This window comes from Brassica napus, chromosome A9, assembly GCF_020379485.1.
Source record: "Brassica napus cultivar Da-Ae chromosome A9, Da-Ae, whole genome shotgun sequence".
Lineage (NCBI taxonomy): Eukaryota > Viridiplantae > Streptophyta > Magnoliopsida > Brassicales > Brassicaceae > Brassica > Brassica napus.
This window is the reverse complement of record NC_063442.1, coordinates 27,977,473-27,999,053: the sequence shown is the minus strand read 5'-3', so window position 1 is coordinate 27,999,053 and position 21,581 is coordinate 27,977,473. Positions and strand designations below refer to the sequence as shown.

Genomic DNA, 21,581 nt, shown 5'->3' with positions numbered 1-21,581 from the left:
TTTTTGATATAAATCAATTTTAAATTATTATTTTGATTCAAATATGTATATCAAGTAACATAAACCTATTATTTTTTAATATATTATATAATGAACTTCCAATTTTTTTAATAGCATACACTAATTACTTTTTTTTTCATAACTTGTTGCTACGTATATTTCCAAATATAAATAATATGTGTTGTGAAACAAGAAAGTACTTCTACTTTATTTAATAAGATAGATAAATAAATAACTGATATGAGTCTGTATAGTTGATGCCAAAAAAAAAATAACTCAAAAAAAAAAATAGATAAATAAATATCCCCGCGCAATTTAATTCAATTCACTATGGGCCTTTAATGGGCTAATACTGGGCTTTATGTTACGGACAAACCTCTCTACTCCACCTCCGTCTATAACAAAAGACGGACTCGACGGAGCTAACGGAAAAGTAACTGATCCGAGCGTGGAGCGAATGACGGTTGAGCGTTCTTCAGTATCAGCGATTATGGCGGAAGAAGAGAATCTCGATCCTAACACCGCGAACCATTGCCCTATCCAGAAGCATTTACCGGCGATTAAGGCTATCCGCGGCGGCGAAGAAGGTGCGTCGAAGGAGCAAAAGATCACATGCGGCGGAAACGGCTATGTGTGGAAGAAATCGAAATCAACCACCGTAATCCAACATTCACACTCCTTCCAGAGTTCTTGGACCTTCTGGTTCGATACTCCTTCCTCGAAATCGAATCAAGCCACATGGGGAAGCTCTTTGAGAACCTTGTACACATTCGCTACCATCGAGGAGTTCTGGAGGTGAGCTTTACGTTGAATCCATCTCGTAGGGCAGAATCAAGTGGTATCGGTAGTCTTTACTTAGGAGTAAACGTCAGAGATATTGAATCAGCTTCTAGGTTTTGTGTGTATTCCTTTTTCAGAGTTTTAGGTTTCTTGAATCTTAAGGTATCTTGTTATTCTGCCATGGATGAGTTCAAAGCATTGTTTGTTTAACTATTTGATGCAGTCTTTACAATAACATCCATCCTCCAAACAAGTGGGTTCACGGGTCGGATCTCTACTGCTTCAAACATGAAATCGAACCCAAGTGGGAAGATCCTGTTTGTGCTAATGGAGGAAAGTGGACTATGATGTTCCCTAAGGCTACACTGGAATCCAATTGGCTTAACACGGTATTGTCACTTCTCACGAGTTCGGTGTAGTTTTACTGAGGCAATAATGTTGCTTGTTGGATGCATTTTGTGATTGATGTTTTTGATCTCTGCTACTTGTTTTAGTTACTTTCGTTAGTTGGTGAGCAATTTGAGCATGGAGAGGAGATTTGCGGGACAGTTTTGAATTTCAGAACGAGAGGGGATAAGATCTCTATATGGACCAAGAACGCTGCTAATAAGGAAGCTCAGGTAGACCATTGATATTTGTTTTCCCTAAGGCTACAATTGAAGCTTGTTTTTGAGGTCCCTAAGTGCTTAAGCATACACTAAGAGGGAGAGACTAGACGATTAAGATAATTTTATCCTGGTTTGCTTCATAGGAAACACATACATTGGCTTAACTTTGGGGAAATCTTATTGTTGCTGTTACATGCAGATAAGCATTGGGAAACAGTGGAAGGAACTTGTTGGTTGCAATGAGACAATCGGATTCATCTTTCATGTAAATATTCTTCAACATCTTTTGTAATGTTGTTTTAAAACTGCATTGGATTGTGCTGTTATTGTGACTTGTCCAATGTTTATTTTCAGGAGGATGCAAAGACTCTTGATCGTAATGCTAGACCTCGCTATACTGTATGAGATTCAGTTCAGCGGTTTACTTGTCAGCTTCCCGGTAAAGAAAAAGAAGACTCAAAAGGGAAGTCTTATGAGACAATATATGACCTTTAGTTGCTTCTGATTCTATCTTTCAGTGTAACAAGACGCACAGTTTGTGTTTGAGGTGATTTAGCGTTCCCACTTGCAAACTTGAAATGGGTTTTAATCAAAATGTATATGATATTAGTAATTTTCATAGTGATATAAAGAAAAAAGTAAGAATTTCTTACGTTACTAGTTACTACTTGTCACTGTTATATCTTTTTGTTAAGTAAATAAATAAGTCGATGACGGAAAGAAAAGAAGTAAATAAATAAGTTAACCTGACAACATTTCCCCGCCAAAACACAAACATTTGATTTGTTTTTGTGTGATAATAACAGAATGTACGGAAACAATCTTTTGAAACATCAAAGTTTAGAGTTTTGGATATTAAAGAAAAGAAACCATTCTTGGATTTTGATTTGAAGCGAACAAAGAAGGAAGAGAGGATAAAAAAGAATAAGAGAGAAGATTGTTAGCACTGAAACAAGAAGTCGAAGGAACTTGATAGGAGAACATACTCTCAAGTAAATGGGAGACGACGCTCGAGAGAGTAAGCGACAAGCTCGGAGAAGAGAGTCGAGATCCATGGAAGAAACCAAGGTACATAAAAAATAAACTGATCGCAAACCATTAGAATGGTCCTTACAAGTGAAGTTAGTATCTAGAGAAAAGATTTGATGAGAAGACGCCATGTAAACAGAGTCCAGCTCTGTTCATGCGAAGGGTGGTGTTTTGATTTAGGCGTTTTGATTGTCCGGAACGAAATCCGGATTTTAGGCCTGAGCGAAGACACGATAACAAAGAGTCGTACACAGACATTAAGAGACGGACAAGTCATGAAAAAGATTCGAAATCCTTGCTACTGAAGAAGAAGAAGAAGAAGATGGTAAAGAAACTAACTTTTTTTTGGGTGTGTTTTGGTTTGATTCAACGTTTCTATTTTGAATCTTGGTTATCCTTGTCAGGCTACAAATCTTGATCGGGAAAGGAGTGAACCCAAAACGGCATCTGACGAGAGAACCCCAAGTGACTATCCAGTTCGTCCAGGTCAAAGTAGTTGTAGGAGTTATCTACACAGTGGTCTCTGTGTCCGTGGAAGCAATTGTCTTTTCAATCATCCTCGTTGTAAGGTACACATTCGACTTAAGCTTATGGATCCTTGTAGCAAAAGTAACACAATCTTCATTTAGAATGATAGTTTCCTCTTTGTCTTATCTGCAGTTCTTTCTGAGAGGATTTTGTAAGGACGGCTCGGCTTGTAAATTTCTTCACGCAAGGGACAAGGAGGCTCCTATGCGTCAAGCACTTTCATCAAATGAGAAAAAAAATTCCCCAAAGGAAATGGATGGTGAAGAACCTATGCGTCAGGTAATTTCATCGCTCTGGTTACTATTATTTTTCATCCAAATGTGAAAAATACTTTAACTGAGTGTCTTCTCTAGAGTTCGAGAAGGCAGGAAACAGAGTCAGACTACGGGCAAGAGGAGAAGGAAACTAAGGATTGGGTGTTCAATATAGAGAAGAAGTATAACCTAAGCCTAAGTCAAATATGTGATGGTATAGTGGCTGGTTACAAGCGAGCCAAGATGGTAAAGAGATTTAAATTAAAGACTTAAATTTTTTTTTTCTTATTTTGCTTTACCTCTCCTTAACTTGGCTCATTACTTTTTTTATTCAAACAAATAATCGTAGGAGAAGGAACTGAAACAGATAGAGAAGACTGAGTGGCAGAGGAGAGAGGCTCAACGGAATGTGAAGGAACATAGACAGAGAGAGGGGCAGAGGAGAGAGGCTCAAGAGAATGTGCAGGAACATAGACAGAAAGAGACCAGTGGGTGTCAGAGATATTCTGAGAAGAAAAGGAGAGAGGCTCAAGAGAATACGCAGGAACGAAGATTTGTGGTAAACTTGTAACTAAAAACAAGATCTGTTTATGTTTGTTTTTTTTTACTTGGTATCATTTGAATCATTGTTTTGGGATTTTACTTTTTTTTTAATCTCAGGAGATACCAGGGAATCACAAGGTAGATGCACATGGTCAAGAGTACAATCTGCAAGTAAGGAGAAAGAGAGAGAGCATTGAGTGGCAGACGAGAGAAGCTCAAGAGATGGGAAGGAGAAAGTCTAAAGCGTTTTCTGAGGAACAGAGAGTAAAGGTAAAAGAAACTGAATGGAGAGATCTGATTCTCTTCTTCACTGTCATTGCAAGTTGAAAAGACAACGGTACCTTGCTTTGTTATACACACTGGATTTTCATTTCATATACTTAATTCTCAGGACAAGATTGACGAAAAGAGACAGGGAGATGTGGAGAAGCTGGAGATAGAGGCTGAAGAGATTTCTGACGAACAAAGATTGAAGGTAGAAAAAAACGGAGGGAGGCTAGTTTGAGACTTGAGTCAGGTGTTTGAATTTGAATCATCAAACATTTTCTCTCAATTGCTTTTTTGAAATCTGATCTTATGTCCATTTGAAGAATGGTTCCGATATATATATATATATATATATATATATATATATATATATATATATATCAGTCATTCCATTTGTAAAAAAGACGAGCTTTATATCATTATTTTGACTTCTACTAATCCATGGTTGTAATAAGAAGATAGTTCGAGTCATTCCCTTTACGATTTCAATTATGGTTGGAAGAAAGTGGAATTCAAAAAACTAAAATAAAATACATTACAATTTGGTCTCACAAATATACATTTATTTTGTAAAATGTATTTGAAGCTATTATTTATTGCCGTAACCACCATAATAGTTGTTCAAGAAACAAAATCCGATTTTTTAGAGAACGAGAAACATTTTCCCTCCAAAAAAAGTCAAGTGGTACGTATTATAAAAAAAAGGTACGCAAATGGAAAAACTAGCTTGCTAAGCAAGAAATTTTTTAAAAGAATCAACTTTAGAGTTTGCATAAGAGAAGAGAGAAACCAAAAAAAAAACAGTAAGAACCCAGAGAAGAGAAGAGAATCGAAGAGGCTAAAGGAACTTACTCTGCAGGAACAGAGTCGGTTTCCATGGAAGAAACCAAGGTAAAACTCAACCAAAATTTACTCTGGTGTTAAAAACAGAGTCGAACTATGTATGTTCTTTGTCAAGAAGGGTGATGTTTTTGATTTTCGTTTTGATTCTCAGGAACGGAATATGGATCTGAGGTCGAGTAAATCTGATGTTAGAACTGATCGGAGACACAAAAGGGATCCAAGAATCTGCGCAGAGAAGAGGGTAAAGAAACTGAACAAGAACTTACTCTGTTATGTTCTTTACTGTAGATTAGTGTATATGATGAATCAAGAATACAACGAATTTCTCAGGACAACAAAGACTCCGGTTTAAGAATAAACGAATCTCATCAGACTCACGATCACAAAGAGTCGTACGCAGACATACAGAGAGCGAGAGGTGTTGAGATGCAACAGCAGGGAAGCCATGAATCAGAGTCCAAGAATAAGGTAAAAAGAAACAGTGGTTATCAAGTTCATCCAGGTGAAAGAATCTGCCCGAGTTATCTACAGACAGGTCTCTGTGAACATGGAAGCAATTGCCTTTTCAATCATCCTACTTGTAAGGTACACAACTTCTTTTGATTTTTCTCAAATCTATAACTACTTCCATTGGTCCTTGTAGCAAAAGTAACACAAACTTTATTTGAGTCTTTACTTGCAGTTTTCTTTTTGTTTTGTTTTGAACATTTACTTTCAGTTCTTTCGGAGAGGATTTTGTAAGGACGGGTCAGATTGTAAATTTATTCACGCAAAGAACAATGAAGCTCTTCGTTTACCTAATACTATGCGTCAACCACTTTCTCACCCAAAGGACAGGGATGGTGCAGAAACTATGCGTCAGAGAGATAACACTGAGTGGCAAAGGGGAGAGGCTCAAGAGAATGTTCATGAACATAGACAGAGAGACATCACTGAATGTCAGAGATATTATGAGATGGGAAGGAGGGACGCTCAAGAGATTGTTGTGAAGCAACATAGACAGAGAGACATCACTGAGTCTCTGAGATATTTTGAGATGGGAAGGAGAGACGCTCAAGTGATTGTGCAGCAACATAGGCAGAGAGAGGCCAGTGGGCGGCAGAGATACCTTGAGGAGGAAAAGAGTGAGGAGGCGCAGGAGAATGATCAGGAACAAAGATTGATGGTAAACTAAACTGAAACAAGATCTGTTTTCTGATTCATGTTGTCTGGTTTTTTCTCCGGGTTATATATGTTGTTTACTATAATATTATTCTTATCACACAAAATGTGAAAGACTTAAAATGAGTTTCTTCTCCATGTCATTAGCATTGTCTTTTATGTATTTTGATACTGATCAGGTTACACCTTTGGATGGGAGATTTGATGAGAGAAGACATGAAACAGAGTCAAGCTCTATGGCAGAGAAGAGGGTAACTTTAACTAAATATCATCTCTTTATATCTTTACTGTTTTAAATTACTTATATAGGGATATGTTAATTCTCAGGAAGAATTATTCACGAGTCTCCAGAGCGTGTTTAAAGATGTAATTGATGATATAGCGGCGGGATACGAGCGAGTGGGGACCGAACATGGAGAGGGAAATGTTGGGAGGCAGAGGGTAGAAGCTGAAGAGATTGTCCAGGAACAGAGTAATAGAGATGGCGATGTGCTTTAAGAGGAAACAGAGTTACGAGACACACCAAAGAAGAACTATCAGATTGTTTGGGATTCAAGAAACCGATACATGTTGGGAAGATTTAGCTCAAACTTTTCGTAGTTTCAATCTTGTGATTTATTATCCATTGTTTTTTTCTTAGGTCGGTTGATCACTCACTTCGTACATTTGCAAAAAAAAAAAAGTATAGCTAAATACAGTTCCGAAAAGTAGTGTAGTCAATCGCATCCCCTATATATTAAAGGAGAAGCATTACAACATATTTTGTAGCCACATGTCTTCACCACAATCATTCTTAGAATCTTTAGAAAAATATGTTGGTCCATAGAAATATATAATAAGCTTTTTATTAAACTAACCATAAATTAATCATAAATGTTCTTCATTGTTTCCTTAAATAAAAATCACGGAATTACCTAATGTGGCTAAAGTATATATATGACAATTAATGATTTTGAATAATAAAGATTTGATAAAATTTAGTCTATTTTCTATCATTTTTTAAAATTTTAACTTATTAAAATAAATTAAACAACCACATTAACTATATAATAAAAATTTAGATTTTTTCGTATATGTTATATTTTGAATTTTAAAAAACGAATACAAATGGCTAAAGTTGTTAAAAAAATCACATTAAAATTTTTGTGATCCATGGTTTAAAATTTATGTTATAACAAGATACAAATGATTACAAAATTACATAAATAGGAAATCTCATATAATAAATATTATATATATGTATATTAATATTTTTCAAAAATAAATTATATACCATATAAAATACATATTTGTTTTAATTTTGAATTTGTTTTGAATTCTTTTGATAAACATTTTCAACAATTATTGACAACTTAAAATTAAGATTTTAAATTTTGCATGGATTGTTTTTAAAATTATGAACTACTAAAACTATTAAACATCCCACATTTTTTTAATTATTATCATTGATTAAAAATATTTGTTATAAAGTAATACAAGTGATCAAAGATAATATGAGTATAAAATATTTTTTAACAGATGTCAATGTTAAAAATGTACTATATATCTTAATATCATTTAAAATTAATTTTATATCATATAAAATATAAAAAAATGTTTGTCTGGATTAATAAAATTTATTTAAGTATTTGTACCAATTTAATTATATATATGTAATAGTTACTAAATTTTTAATTATTAATGTATATTTATTATTTCATAATATGTAAAAAATAGATAATACTTAAAAATAATTTATATATAATATTCATCCCGCGCAAGGCGCGGATCTTAACCTAGTTAGTATGAAAGTAGAAATAGATTCTGATCATATCTAAAATTTAGACGCCAATATTCTTGTATTTTTTTACTAAGAGAAAGAATCATATACGTATTAGTAAAGTTATTTGGTATGCTGAAAATGATCGTTTGAAATGCAATTTATGATGTTGAAACTCTCTTGCTCTATTGGTTTAACTAAATACTAGATTTCCACCCGCACAACCGTGCGGATATATATTTTCACATTTATATATATAAATATGAGTCATTCTTGGGTTCACTCCCTAGGGTGAACCTCTAGGTTCACTAACCAATAGGATTTCATTATTTCAAATTCGATATCTTTTAAAAAAGGAAACAAAATATTCTCAAATTATATTATGTTTTTAAAATAAAAAAAGATAATAGTTACAGAAAAAAAATTAAAAAAAAATATTTTTAATGTTCTCAACAAAATACTAAACCCTAAATCCTAAACCCTAAACCCTTGGATAAACCCTAAACCCTTAGGTAAATCCTAAACCCTTGGGTAAATCCTAAACCCTTGGGTAAATCCTAAACTCTTGGGTAAATCCTAAACCCTTGGGTAAACCCTAAACCCTTGGATAAATCCTAAACTCTAAATAAAAAACACTAAAACCCTAAACGCTTGAATGTTTTAGTGTATAGTGATTTTGATTTAGAGTTTTGGATTTATCCTAGAGTTTAGGGTTTATCCAAGGGTTTAGGGTTTAGGATTAAGGGTTTAGGGATTAGAATTTAGGATTTAGGGTTTAATGTTATGCTGACGACGTAAAATATTTTTTTTTGTAATTATTACTATTTTTTTTTTACTTTTTAATTTTAAAAACATAATATAATTTGACAATATTTTGTTTCCTTTTTTAAAAGATATCGAATATAAAATAAAAGAATCCTATTGGTTGGTGAACCTAGAGGTTCACCCTAGGGGGTGGACCTAAGAATAAGTCTATAAATATTTGTTTTACATAATTATTATATATTTTTAATGTTACTCACATATTTAAATGTTTGTATAATTATATCAAATATAATAATTTTATAGTTTTCATGCTGTAAATTAAAATCATCACAAATATGTTGCTTATTATATATTTGTCTTATTGAATTTGCATTTGATTACTAAACTAAAATTTTTAATGCATGAAACAACATATATGAAAACAATTTTGTATTTAATTTATTATAATCATGATCCGTAATTCAAATCGCTAGATTTTTTTAGTATTTTTTTAATGTTTATTAATTTTATATAATAAATTACTGTATATTAAAAAGTTTAAGATAAGTTAAATTTTTATACATGTATTATATAGTTTACTAATATCAACCCGTTCTACCAATATATTATATTTTTAGCACAAATATTTTATATTTATGAAAATAAAATATGTTAACTTATCAATTTAAAATAATTTTATCATATTTTGTTCAATATAACATTTTTTAAAATGATAGATATTATTATAAAATTGATAAAATATGATATAATTTTATTCTTTTAGTAACATTTCATTACTAATTACAAAATTAGTTGAAAATATTTATATTCAATTTATGACAATTAAGATCTTGTTATAATCGTTTTCAAGAGTTTTTTTAGAATTTTAATTTTTTTTTTAAAAAAAATTAAAAGATATAAAAGATATTATGGTTAAAAGTATTATGTATATTAGTATTAGTGATATACATTTAATATAAAATTTAAATGATGGTCCAAATAAAAATACCACTCATCAAAAAATCATGATTTTTATTTTATTAGAAAACAAATTTGAAAAAAATTAAAATTAAAATAAATATTTATTTCTAACAAAATCTTTTAAAAATATTAGTAAATGTTTTTGTGAAATTAATTAATTTCATTTTATTTAAATTTTCGTTTATAAACCAAAACTATATTCAATTTTAATTTCTAATTATATTTTATGATAATTTAAATTAAAACTAACTAATTTTGAAAGTAAATTTAAAAAGATTTTAAGAAGATTTTAAAAAGATTTTGTTAGAACATTTTAAATATATTCATTTGTATTTCAAATAAAAAGATAAAAATATTAAAAGATATAATAATGAACTTATGTTAAATATGATATTTTTTAGGAATGGTCCAAACTAAAAAAATCACACATGAAAAGAAGTCATAACTTCTGTTTTAATATATAAGATTATATTTTATGATAATTTAAATTAAAACTAACTAATTTTGAAAGTAAATTTAAAAAGATTTTAAGAAGATTTTAAAAAGATTTTGTTAGAACATTTTAAATATATTCATTTGTATTTCAAATAAAAAGATAAAAATATTAAAAGATATAATAATGAACTTATGTTAAATATGATATTTTTTAGGAATGGTCCAAACTAAAAAAATCACACATGAAAAGAAGTCATGACTTCTGTTTTAATATATAAGATTCATTAATGTTTCTATACCATGAAGTATGAATTTTAATTTCTAGGGAAAGAGAACTATATGAATATAAATGTTACAAGAGATCTTCAAAGAGTACTTCTATTACAAACTATAAAAATATTATATAGACAAATATACAACTGATAATTTTAATAGTATACTCCATCATAAATTATGAAATATTCACTCATGACATAGCACTTTTACTTATACTATATTAGAGAGATCTCATGCAAGCTTTTCTCTATTAATTATATATTTCATCTTATGTGAAACTTGAAATTCGGACCTCCTAATATATAAATATTAATAAACTTATGATCAAACCACATAGCTGATTTCCTCTTGTGTTACATCTTTAACCCATTGTTTTCACTCTTAAGGAAATAGATTTTGGATTCAGAACAAAAACGTAGAAACCAAAGAACTAATATTAACAGTAGGCCAAAAAACAATTATCCCATAAATCCTACAAATTTATGTTCTGTAGATATATAAAATTGTGGGATCTGTTGAATAATTGTAACTTTTTAACAAATAATTGTAACTTTAAGAAGTAAAATTTTAATTTTAACAAACAGCTGGGGTACTCAAGCATCTCCTGCGAGTTTGATTCAGCGCAAATCATCCAAGATGTTAACTCTCTTTCAACAGTTTTGGAACTTTATGGCATCACTGCCGATGTTAGCTCTATGGTCACCTCTTTTGTTTTATCTCTTTTTGCTGGAGCTATCGTGTGCGTAACAGTGTTGCTGATAGGTTAGTGAAACAGGTCTTGGCCGATGAGCTTGTCTTTATGTCTATCACCTAACTTTGAGAATCATTTAATATAGGTTTGTGTTAAAAAAACAGCATTTTAATAAAATAACAATTAATTATTGTTTTAGAATGATAATTTAATTGAGTCAACAACATTTCTCTCCATTTGGTTTATAAAACATCAAATCGAAGAATATATTTTTATTGGGACCATAGACAATTTAATAAAAACTTTAATAACTTAATATTTATAATTAAAGAGATATAAAAAAAGTATGTGTATTAACTTAAAACTGGGGATACAAATTTGGGGGCAACACCAAATGTTTTATTGATTTATGCCTAGGACCGCCCATGATTCTTATTAGAGCTGTTTAAGTTAGTTTTCTTCTGATGAACCCCACAGTAGGGTTGGATCTGGGCACAACCTAATAAAATATCGGCCTTCGTCAGAGACGTCAACCATAGCGTGCTTTTCATAGTTTGATTGGCTCTCCTTGCTGCTTTCGATATCGACTTCTGGGGTTTTGAGGATAACCCATGTAATGGCGTCAACTGCTTTCAAGGAGCTTTCTCTTGTCGGTTCGGTCGCTTGTTTTTCAAGGAGTTTCACTTCTCCTTCAGTTCTTCATTTCCCTTCTCCCAAGCTTCAGCAGATAACTTCTTCATTTACTTGCTGTCTCTGCCGCATCCTTTGTGTCGTGCAGCCGGATGGGGAGCTGCATTTACCGGCTGCACTTGACAGTAACTTGTGCTTTCACTTTCAGCGGTGTTTCCTCAGGTCTAAATTTTTGTCGTCTGCTACGTTAGCTTGAGCCCGTTTTTCAGCTTCTTCCTCCTCTAGTGGAGCTCCAGTCGCCTTTGTCGATCCCTGCTTGAGCCATTTTGGTGAGTGCTTGACTGAACTTGCCTCTAGCTATTCTCTTGATGGTCTGGTTACTCTAGTTGTCAGGAAGTGCTTGGGTGGGGAATTTAATTTGATGTCTCTTGTCCTATAATGTTTATTAACTTCAAAGTTCATCATCCTTGGCAAGCTTTGAGTTAATCTCTTTGTGTCTTGAGGGTTTTTTAAAACTTTTTGCCGCTCCTAAGATTCAGAATGGCTCTAGAGTAGAATCTGGTTGCGATCCATTTTGTAACCAAAACTTCTTGATTAATGACATTTACAATTTAGCAAATAAAAGTTATCGGTCTTCGTTTTGAAAAAATTCTGGAAGTTTTTTATATGAGTACTGTATATAGATTTCCAAATTGCAAAAAAAATTTATTAGGTTATTAAAAATGTTTATAGCTTCTAAAATTTCACATCAGGCCAGGGCCCAGATAAATTCTGAATCAGAGAGGCATATCAGAACTAGCCAACGAGGGTTTAAGAAAAAGAAGGCGATGGGTTTTAGGAGGAATCAATAAACGATGGACTTACGTTCAAAATAAAAAACATGGACTACACTCCGGATCCTTTGGTCACAAGGAATGCAATGCAATGTATCTTTTGGTTAAGAGATTAATGAAAGTAAAATGCAATGTATCTTTAATTCGTTATTTTGACCTTAACAAAAGTAATATTAGCGCACTAATTTTCAAAAATAAATAGAAAAAGTTTCAAAAGTATGTTCTTTTGAAACTTTCAGAAAATCATCAAAATTTTATGTCTAGATTTTTTCCCTTTTGTTTCCCATTTTACTTATGACCATTCCAATCATTCTTTCAATATGCCAATCAGACATTAGTTGCATCTTTACATTCAGAAATCGGTTTGATATTTTTATTTCCTACTGGAAATCTGACGGATTAACTCGAAACGATCTTCTTGATCTGTTAGTTAACAAGCAAAGCGATCTTGTAGGGGTTGAAAGACGAGAGTGCCTGCCCTTTTCTTTCAGGTGGGACTTTCTCACCCTTCTTGGTTCCTGCAATTCCTTATGTGTAAATCAATGAATTTCTGTGTTAAATACTTGTAAAATGACAACTAATTTATGGTGATTTGGTTAGACAAATTGGAGACATATATTATACTTTATTAGATAAATCCAAAGTTGGACTAATCGTTAGTATTGTTAGCCTAAATATTAGTTGGATTTCGGCCCATACATTTTATAGTTAATAGAGAAAAAAAGAAAAACGCATCGTTTTATCTAATATTATGTGTCGTTTATTCTAGAAATCAACTTAATTTGGGAGTGGATTGGGGGGGGGGGGGGGGGGTTATAAAGCATAAAATGACACAAGTAATCATTTAGAAAATAAAATTAGGTGATGCCCAAAAAATTAGGTTTTTCATTGTCATTGAGCAAGGATTTTGCTTTTGAAAGCGATTCAACATTTCTGCTATAAGGGTAAGTTTGTGACTTGTTATGAAATTGATCGTTGATCGTATATTATATAGTGATTTATGTATTGAGAGGTTTCTTCGAAAGGCTGACGACTAAAATTGCGAAGAATCGTCATCAATTTGAACCCTTTTCGTAAATTTTATAATATGATTCTATTATGACATTTATGGTATGAGGGAAACAGAAAATCATTAAATATGCACATCTTGGGAATTCTGATTGATTACAAGTACCACTGTTATTTTTCAAAAATTTTAGATTTTTGAATTAAGAAAATGTAAGAAGTCAATGTGGGTTAGAGGCTAGCGTACTGAAAAATTACCATACTAGTTTGGGTCATGGATCAAACCCCTCAAGTGTGAAATCACGGGTGGTTTAACCGTGCTTTCTCGATAAGTATTGCAGAATGCTCTCTCGGTCTAACTTTTATAGCATTTTGAAACTTGAAATAATCATATCACTTTATTGTTGCTTATGTATCCAGTGATTAAAAATCAGTATAGTACTAATGATTATATGATGTTTAAATACCTTTAGCATGATGGTGGAATCAAGTGAGTATCCAGTTCGTCCTGGTATAAAAGATTGTCAGTTTTATCTAAGAACTGGTAGATGCGGCTACGGAGAAAATTGTTGCTACAATCATCCAAAGGTAAGAAATAAAAACTATCGATTTAGCTTACTATAAGTTGCATTGTCCCTTATGGCTTACTGCGTTGAAACATTTTAATAGGAGACACCAAGAGGGAAGATTAATATGCCAAAGTGTAAGGTACGAGTGCATACTGTAGAATGAATAAAACTATATTTTGCTGAGCGCGATGCAGTTGAATTAAGCTTATTGTCCATCTACCAAAACGAAGATAAGTTGTTCTACTTTTTAAACCATTTAAGAGGTAATAATTTGCTCCTATATATGCAAAATTCGTTTCAGTTTTTTCTGAGAGGAAAATGTAAGAACGGCTCACATTGTGATTTTGATCACTCAAAGGAAGGGGATCGTGCAGAACATACGCGTCAGGTAATTTCATCGCAGTAACTTTACTATTCTTATCAGCCAAATGTGAAAGACTTATCTGAGTCTCTTCTTCAGGGCCAGAAAAGATACAGAACTGAGTCAACGTCAAGGTCAAGTCCAAGTCCAGAGAAGAGGGTAACTAAATGTCATCTTTTATACTTTTGATTTTACTGTGATCCAAGAGAAAGATTCTAAGAGAATTTGCAGAAACATAGGCAGGGAGATATTGAGAAGCAGAAAACAGAGGCTGAAGACATTCCGCAGGGAGAAAAATTGAGGGTAAGGAAAAATAAATCAAAAGAATGATAATGATCAAAAGAAACTAGTAGTAGATGAAACAGAGTACCTGTCATTTACTGTTATTTCTCATTTGCATTACTTATTCTCACAGGAGATGCAAGAGAATGATAATGATCAACAGAAACTAGTGGAACAGAGAAAGAGAGATATTGAGAGGCAGAGGAGAGAGGCTCGTTTGAGTCTTGAGCAGGTTTGAATTGACTCATCTAACATTTCTCTAAATTGGTTTTCTGAAATATCACATGAGAGTTTTTTTGAACTTGGTTTTCTATAGATCAAACCAACAGTTTATTTTGATGAAGCCATTCGCATCAGAGAGATATTAGCAGAATTTGGATTCATACATACAGAAGGCGATGGATTATAATAGTTACGAGGATACAAAAGAGAATTCCAGCTTCTTGGAACACAAGAAACTGATGCGTTGTGAAGCTTTCGTTTTTTTAACCTCGTGGTTGTTGTATTGATTAAACTACCGAATAAATACTGAGATTGGGATACATTTGAGCATATATGCTCTGGAGATAAGCCAGTAAAAACAAATAATAGATCAAAAAGTTAAATATCATAAACTTTATTTTATCATTACAATTTATAATCATAAACTTCTATATACTGCATTTCTGGTTTGATCATAAATACATATTTTTGAAATCTATTATTGTTAACCTCATTTATAAACATAATAACTAATATATTTTAAATACAGTTAGTTCTTATGTACCTCTTATTTGGTCAGTTGAATTGGATTAATCTATTCTATTAAAATGGAGTCATTAAAATAAAAAAAACTATTGTACAAGTTTGTTATAGTTTTAAACCAATTCCTTAGCAACTTAACAAATAAAACTAAACTAGATTTTGACCCGCACGCCCGCGCAGATGTATTTTTTTTAAAAATATGATGTTATTTGTTTTTATGTCACTATTTAAGGTTGCGCACAAAACTCGAAATCGAAGAATCGAACTGATCCCAATCCGAATAAGTAGTACCAAATCCGAACCAAAATTGATAAATATCTGAATTATTCAAAATTATGGTATTTGAAAAACTGAAACCTAATCCGATCTGAACCGAAGTATTTTGGGTATCCAAAATAGATTTATATACCTATATATTAATTATTTTTAGATTTAATATATATAAAAACATCCATAATATATATATGATACTTTTAAGTTCGTTTAAATACTTGATAATATATACAAATAATCAAACGTAAATATCTAAAATAGTTAAATTATATTCAAAACTCCAAAAATACTTAAATAATTATTAATTCTCTATCCAAATATTTAAATCAAACCAATTTATATGTTAAGTTAAGTACTCTGACATATGTTATTCAAATATATATGTAATATATTCTATTATTTATAGATATTTTAAAAATTAAAGCATATAATAAATTTTAATTTTTTTAAAAATAATTTAAATTGGTTATCCAAATCCGAACCGAATCTTCAAAGATCTGAACCGAACACGAAATCCCAAACAGACCCGAAAACGAACCCGAACGCCCACCCCTAATCACAATTATATATCTTATATGTGTCATCATAGGTTACAAATATGTGTTATCATATAGTTAATCGTATTTTATACATAGCATCAAATAAGTAATCTTATAATTAATAATATTTTATACGTACAATCATATTAATAATCACATATATTATATTTTTAAATTTCAATGTGAAATATAAAAACCATAATTAAAGTTGGTGTTTCAAATTGGGCTTTGTATTGTATTTTTCTTATATATATTGAAAATATTTTTATAATGTTTATTGGAAAATAAGTTAGTAAAAATCAAATTTTGAATATACGTATATTTTCTTTGACAAAAAAAAAGAATATACGTATATTTCAATGAAATTTTGATATAAATCAGTTTTAAATTATTATTTTGATTTGAATATGTATATCAAGTAACATAAGCTTATTACTTTTTAATATAATGTAATGGACTTCCAATTTTTTTAATAGCATAAGCTCATTACATTTTTTTCTAACTTACTCCTATTCATGTTTTCAAACAACATTATTTTTCTTAACTACTATCTAAGTTGCCAAACAAAAGCTTAAAGTACTTCTACTTTAATAAGATACTAGATTTCGAATGGGTGTCACTTTATAAACATATACATCTGTTGTGACAAAAAAAACATATACATTTGTTTTTACGTTATTATTGGTATATATTTTTTATTAATTAATCATATATTTAAAGTTTATATAATTTTTTTTGATACAATAATTTTATAGTGTGCATGTTTGTCTATTCAATTAATTGTTTCAAACTATTACATGTAATTGTGACTTATATATTTATCTTACTAGATTTTCTCACTAGTATATGCAAATTTCAACAAATTTGAATATTATTTGTATTTATGTTTTTTGAAATAAAATATTACCTGTAATTTTTAGTTAAATTATAAGTAATATAAATAAATATTTTATTATTTAGTAATTTTATTTGTATTTATGAACACATTAAAATATTCATCTACACTAATATTTGAACATTATTACTATTGAATATTAAACGAAAAACACTGATATATGTTTTTAATATGTTGAATTGAAAAATGTTCATGATATAATATACATACAAATTCATGGTGAGATGAAACTATTTTCTAGTAACTACTGTTGGACTCTATCAATTTAAGTTTAATGAAATTTTTAAATCTACGACCAATATAGTTGCGGGCAAATAATATACCCGTAATTTGAGTAGTAACTTTTTGAGTTATATTATTTACTATTGGAATAGATTTTTCCTTGATATTATGCTTATTGTATTCCAATAATGTTACAATAACAGAAATATAGGATTATACCATTTATATATGATTGGTGTAACAAACAACAAATATAGTTGCTGTTAAATGAATATACCCGTATTTGATGTTTTATTATTTAAAATTTATTCTAACAAATCTTTTGATAAATACTTTAACGATATTTTAATTTTCAAAAACTTTATGTTAATATTTTCACTAATTTTGTAATTAGCAATAAACTATTATTATGCATTACTATATTCAATTATCATTTATAAAATGAAAGAAAAACACTATCCTATTTTTATCTATTTTATAGTTATAATCAATCATGTTAAAATAAAATTATTATATTAAACTAAAAATGATATATTTATATTAAATTCATAAATTTTATTATTCATAAATATAAAATATTCATGTTAAAAATATAATACGATGATATAACTACTTAACATTAGCAAACTATATAATACATGTATAATATTAAGATTTTCTATATACAATAATATATCATCTAAAATGAATAAAAGTAAAAAAAAAATTATTGCTAAAATAAAAATCCAGGTTTGAAAAGCGGCCCATAATTTAGCATAAATTAAATGAAAAACAATTTTTAAATATGTTGCTTCATTCATATATTAGTTTGTCTAATAACTAAATTGTAAATACAATAAAATAAATATATAATAAGAAGCAACAAATACATATGAAAATTTTAAACAATTGATTAACTACAACATATAAACTATAAAATTATTTTAAATTATTGTATCTGAAATATTTATATTAACATTTAAATACATGATTAAATCTGAAAACAAACACCCGTGCAGTTGCGCGGATCGAGCTCTAGTCTTTTGGTTAAGAGATTAATGAAAGTACAAATGCATTGTATCTTTAATTCGTTATTTTTACCTTAACAAAAATAATACTAGAGCACTAGTTTTTAAAAATAAATAGAAAAAGTTTCAAAAGTATGTTCTGTTGAAACTTTCAGAAAATCATCAAAATTTTATGTCTAGATTTTTTCCCTTTTGTTTCCCATTTTACTTATGACCATTCCAAAGATTCTTTCAATATGCCAATCAGACATTAGTTGCATCTTTACATTCAGAAATCGGTTTGATATTTTTATTTCCTACTGGAAATCTGACGGATTAACTCGAAACGATCTTCTTGATCTGTTAGTTAACAAGCAAAGCGATCTTGTAGGGGTTGAAAGACGAGAGTGCCTGCCCTTTTCTTTCAGGTGGGACTTTCTCACCCTTCTTGGTTCCTGCAATTCCTTATGTGTGAATCAATGAATTTCTGTGTTAAATACTTGTAAAATGACAACTAATTTATGGTGATTTGGTTAGACAAAATTGGAGACATATATTATACTTTATTAGATAAATCCAAAGTTGGACTAATCGTTAGTATTGTTAGCCTAAATATTAGTTGGATTTCGGCCCATACATTTTATAGTTAATAGAGAAAAAAAGAAAAACACATCGTTTTATCTAATATTATGTGTCGTTTATTCTAGAAATGAACTTAATTTCGGAGGGGGGGGGGGGGGGGGGGGGGGGGCTATAAAGCATAAAATGACACAAGTAATCATTTAGAAAATAAAATTAGGTGATGCCCAAAAAATTAGGTTTTTCATTGTCATTGAGCAAGGATTTTGCTTTTGAAAGCGATTCAACATTTCTGCTATAAGGGTAAGTTTGTGACTTGTTATGAAATTGATCGTTGATCGTATATTATATAGTGATTTATGTATTGAGAGGTTTCTTCGAAAGGCTGACGACTAAAATTGCGAAGAATCGTCATCAATTTGAACCCTTTTCGTAAATTTTATAATATGATTCTATTATGACATTTATGGTATGAGGGAAACAGAAAATCATTAAATATGCACATCTTGGGAATTCTGATTGATTACAAGTACTACTGTTATTTTTCAAAAATTTTAGATTTTTGAATTAAGAAAATGTAAGAAGTCAATGTGGGTTAGAGGCTAGCGTACTGAAAATTTACCATACTAGTTTGGGTCATGGATCAAACCCCTCAAGTGTGAAATCACGGGTGGTTTAACCGTGCTTTCTCGATAAGTATTGCAGAATGCTCTCTCGGTCTAACTTTTATAGCATTTTGAAACTTGAAATAATCATATCACTTTATTGTTGCTTATGTATCCAGTGATTAAAAATCAGTATAGTACTAATGATTATATGATGTTTAAATACCTTTAGCATGATGGTGGAATCAAGTGAGTATCCAGTTCGTCCTGGTATAAAAGATTGTCAGTTTTATCTAAGAACTGGTAGATGCGGCTACGGAGAAAATTGTTGCTACAATCATCCAAAGGTAAGAAATAAAAACTATCGATTTAGCTTACTATAAGTTGCATTGTCCCTTATGGCTTAATGCGTTGAAACATTTTAATAGGAGACACCAAGAGGGAAGATTAATATGCCAAAGTGTAAGGTACGAGTGCATATTGTAGAATGAATAAAACTATATTTTGCTGAGCGCGATGCAGTTGAATTAAGCTTATTGTCCATCTACCAAAACGAAGATAAGTTGTTCTACTTTTTAAACCATTTAAGAGGTAATAATTTGCTCCTATATATGCAAAATTCGTTTCAGTTTTTTCTGAGAGGAAAATGTAAGAACGGCTCACATTGTGATTTTGATCACTCAAAGGAAGGGGATCGTGCAGAACATACGCGTCAGGTAATTTCATCGCAGTAACTTTACTATTCTTATCAGCCAAATGTGAAAGACTTATCTGAGTCTCTTCTTCAGGGCCAGAAAAGATACAGAACTGAGTCAACGTCAAGGTCAAGTCCAAGTCCAGAGAAGAGGGTAACTAAATGTCATCTTTTATACTTTTGATTTTACTGTGATCCAAGAGAAAGATTCTAAGAGAATTTGCAGAAACATAGGCAGGGAGATATTGAGAAGCAGAAAACAGAGGCTGAAGACATTCCGCAGGGAGAAAAATTGAGGGTAAGGAAAAATAAATCAAAAGAATGATAATGATCAAAAGAAACTAGTAGTAGATGAAACAGAGTACCTGTCATTTACTGTTATTTCTCATTTGCATTACTTATTCTCACAGGAGATGCAAGAGAATGATAATGATCAACAGAAACTAGTGGAACAGAGAAAGAGAGATATTGAGAGGCAGAGGAGAGAGGCTCGTTTGAGTCTTGAGCAGGTTTGAATTGACTAATCTAACATTTCTCTAAATTGGTTTTCTGAAATATCACATGAGAGTTTTTTTGAACTTGGTTTTCTATAGATCAAACCAACAGTTTATTTTGATGAAGCCATTCGCATCAGAGAGATATTAGCAGAATTTGGATTCATACATACAGAAGGCGATGGATTATAATAGTTACGAGGATACAAAAGAGAATTCCAGCTTCTTGGAACACAAGAAACTGATGCGTTGTGAAGCTTTCGTTTTTTTAACCTCGTGGTTGTTGTATTGATTAAACTACCGAATAAATACTGAGATTGGGATACATTTGAGCATATATGCTCTGGAGATAAGCCAGTAAAAACAAATAATAGATCAAAAAGTTAAATATCATAAACTTTATTTTATCATTACAATTTATAATCATAAACTTCTATATACTGCATTTCTGGTTTGATCATAAATACATATTTTTGAAATCTATTATTGTTAACCTCATTTATAAACATAATAACTAATATATTTTAAATACAGTTAGTTCTTATGTACCTCTTATTTGGTCAGTTGAATTGGATTAATCTATTCTATTAAAATGGAGTCATTAAAATAAAAAAAAACTATTGTACAAGTTTGTTATAGTTTTAAACCAATTCATTAGCAACTTAACAAATAAAACTAAACTAGATTTTGACCCCCGCGCCCGCGCAGATGTATTTTTTAAAAAATATGATGTTATTTGTTTTTATGTCACTATTTATGGTTGGGCACAAAACTCGAAATCGAAGAATCGAACTGATCCCAATCCGAATAAGTAGTACCAAATCCGAACCAAAATTGATAAATATCTGAATTATTAAAAATTTTGGTATTTGAAAAACTGAAACCTAATCCGATCTGAACCGAAGTATTTTGAGTATCCAAAATAGATTTATATACTTATATATTAATTATTTTTAGATTTAATATATATA

At 30.6% G+C, this 21,581-nt stretch overlaps 5 protein-coding genes across 6 annotated transcripts; all 5 read left to right on the top strand.

The window, feature by feature from the left end:
• The first annotated feature begins 390 nt into the window (after nt 1-390).
• LOC106364690 (eukaryotic translation initiation factor 4E-2) lies at nt 391-2,045 on the top strand. Its single transcript, XM_013804214.3, has 5 exons — nt 391-795; nt 1,004-1,169; nt 1,275-1,400; nt 1,588-1,653; nt 1,743-2,045. Exons 1-5 carry the CDS (start codon nt 458-460, stop codon nt 1,791-1,793), a joined length of 747 nt encoding a protein of 248 aa, XP_013659668.1. The 5' UTR covers nt 391-457; the 3' UTR covers nt 1,794-2,045.
• A 339-nt stretch (nt 2,046-2,384) lies between these two features.
• On the top strand, nt 2,385-4,247 carry LOC106363249 (putative zinc finger CCCH domain-containing protein 9). Its single transcript, XM_022691965.2, has 7 exons — nt 2,385-2,456; nt 2,822-2,986; nt 3,078-3,224; nt 3,299-3,445; nt 3,549-3,758; nt 3,860-4,012; nt 4,134-4,247. Exons 1-7 carry the CDS (start codon nt 2,385-2,387, stop codon nt 4,245-4,247), a joined length of 1,008 nt encoding a protein of 335 aa, XP_022547686.2.
• Nucleotides 4,248-4,424: 177 nt separating this feature from the next.
• Nucleotides 4,425-6,752, top strand: LOC106365493 (putative zinc finger CCCH domain-containing protein 9). 2 transcript variants are annotated; one of them, XM_013804909.3, is made up of 6 exons: nt 4,425-4,900; nt 5,004-5,093; nt 5,183-5,437; nt 5,571-6,017; nt 6,193-6,264; nt 6,341-6,752. In XM_013804909.3, the coding sequence occupies exons 1-6, from the start codon at nt 4,886-4,888 to the stop codon at nt 6,509-6,511; spliced, it is 1,050 nt and encodes a 349-aa protein (XP_013660363.1). In that variant the 5' UTR covers nt 4,425-4,885; the 3' UTR covers nt 6,512-6,752. The 2 variants fall into 2 exon arrangements, with proteins under 2 accessions (XP_013660363.1, XP_048596036.1); XM_048740079.1 differs by having other exon boundaries at nt 4,425-5,093.
• Nucleotides 6,753-13,204: 6,452 nt separating this feature from the next.
• On the top strand, nt 13,205-15,206 carry LOC125577926 (putative zinc finger CCCH domain-containing protein 10). Its single transcript, XM_048740078.1, has 8 exons — nt 13,205-13,306; nt 13,841-13,955; nt 14,037-14,075; nt 14,238-14,324; nt 14,397-14,456; nt 14,529-14,600; nt 14,713-14,811; nt 14,896-15,206. The coding sequence occupies exons 2-8, from the start codon at nt 13,842-13,844 to the stop codon at nt 14,986-14,988; spliced, it is 564 nt and encodes a 187-aa protein (XP_048596035.1). The 5' UTR covers nt 13,205-13,306; nt 13,841; the 3' UTR covers nt 14,989-15,206.
• A 3,812-nt stretch (nt 15,207-19,018) lies between these two features.
• On the top strand, nt 19,019-21,020 carry LOC106364689 (putative zinc finger CCCH domain-containing protein 10). The gene is made up of 8 exons (XM_048740077.1): nt 19,019-19,120; nt 19,655-19,769; nt 19,851-19,889; nt 20,052-20,138; nt 20,211-20,270; nt 20,343-20,414; nt 20,527-20,625; nt 20,710-21,020. The coding sequence occupies exons 2-8, from the start codon at nt 19,656-19,658 to the stop codon at nt 20,800-20,802; spliced, it is 564 nt and encodes a 187-aa protein (XP_048596034.1). The 5' UTR covers nt 19,019-19,120; nt 19,655; the 3' UTR covers nt 20,803-21,020.
• The last annotated feature ends 561 nt before the right edge of the window (nt 21,021-21,581 follow it).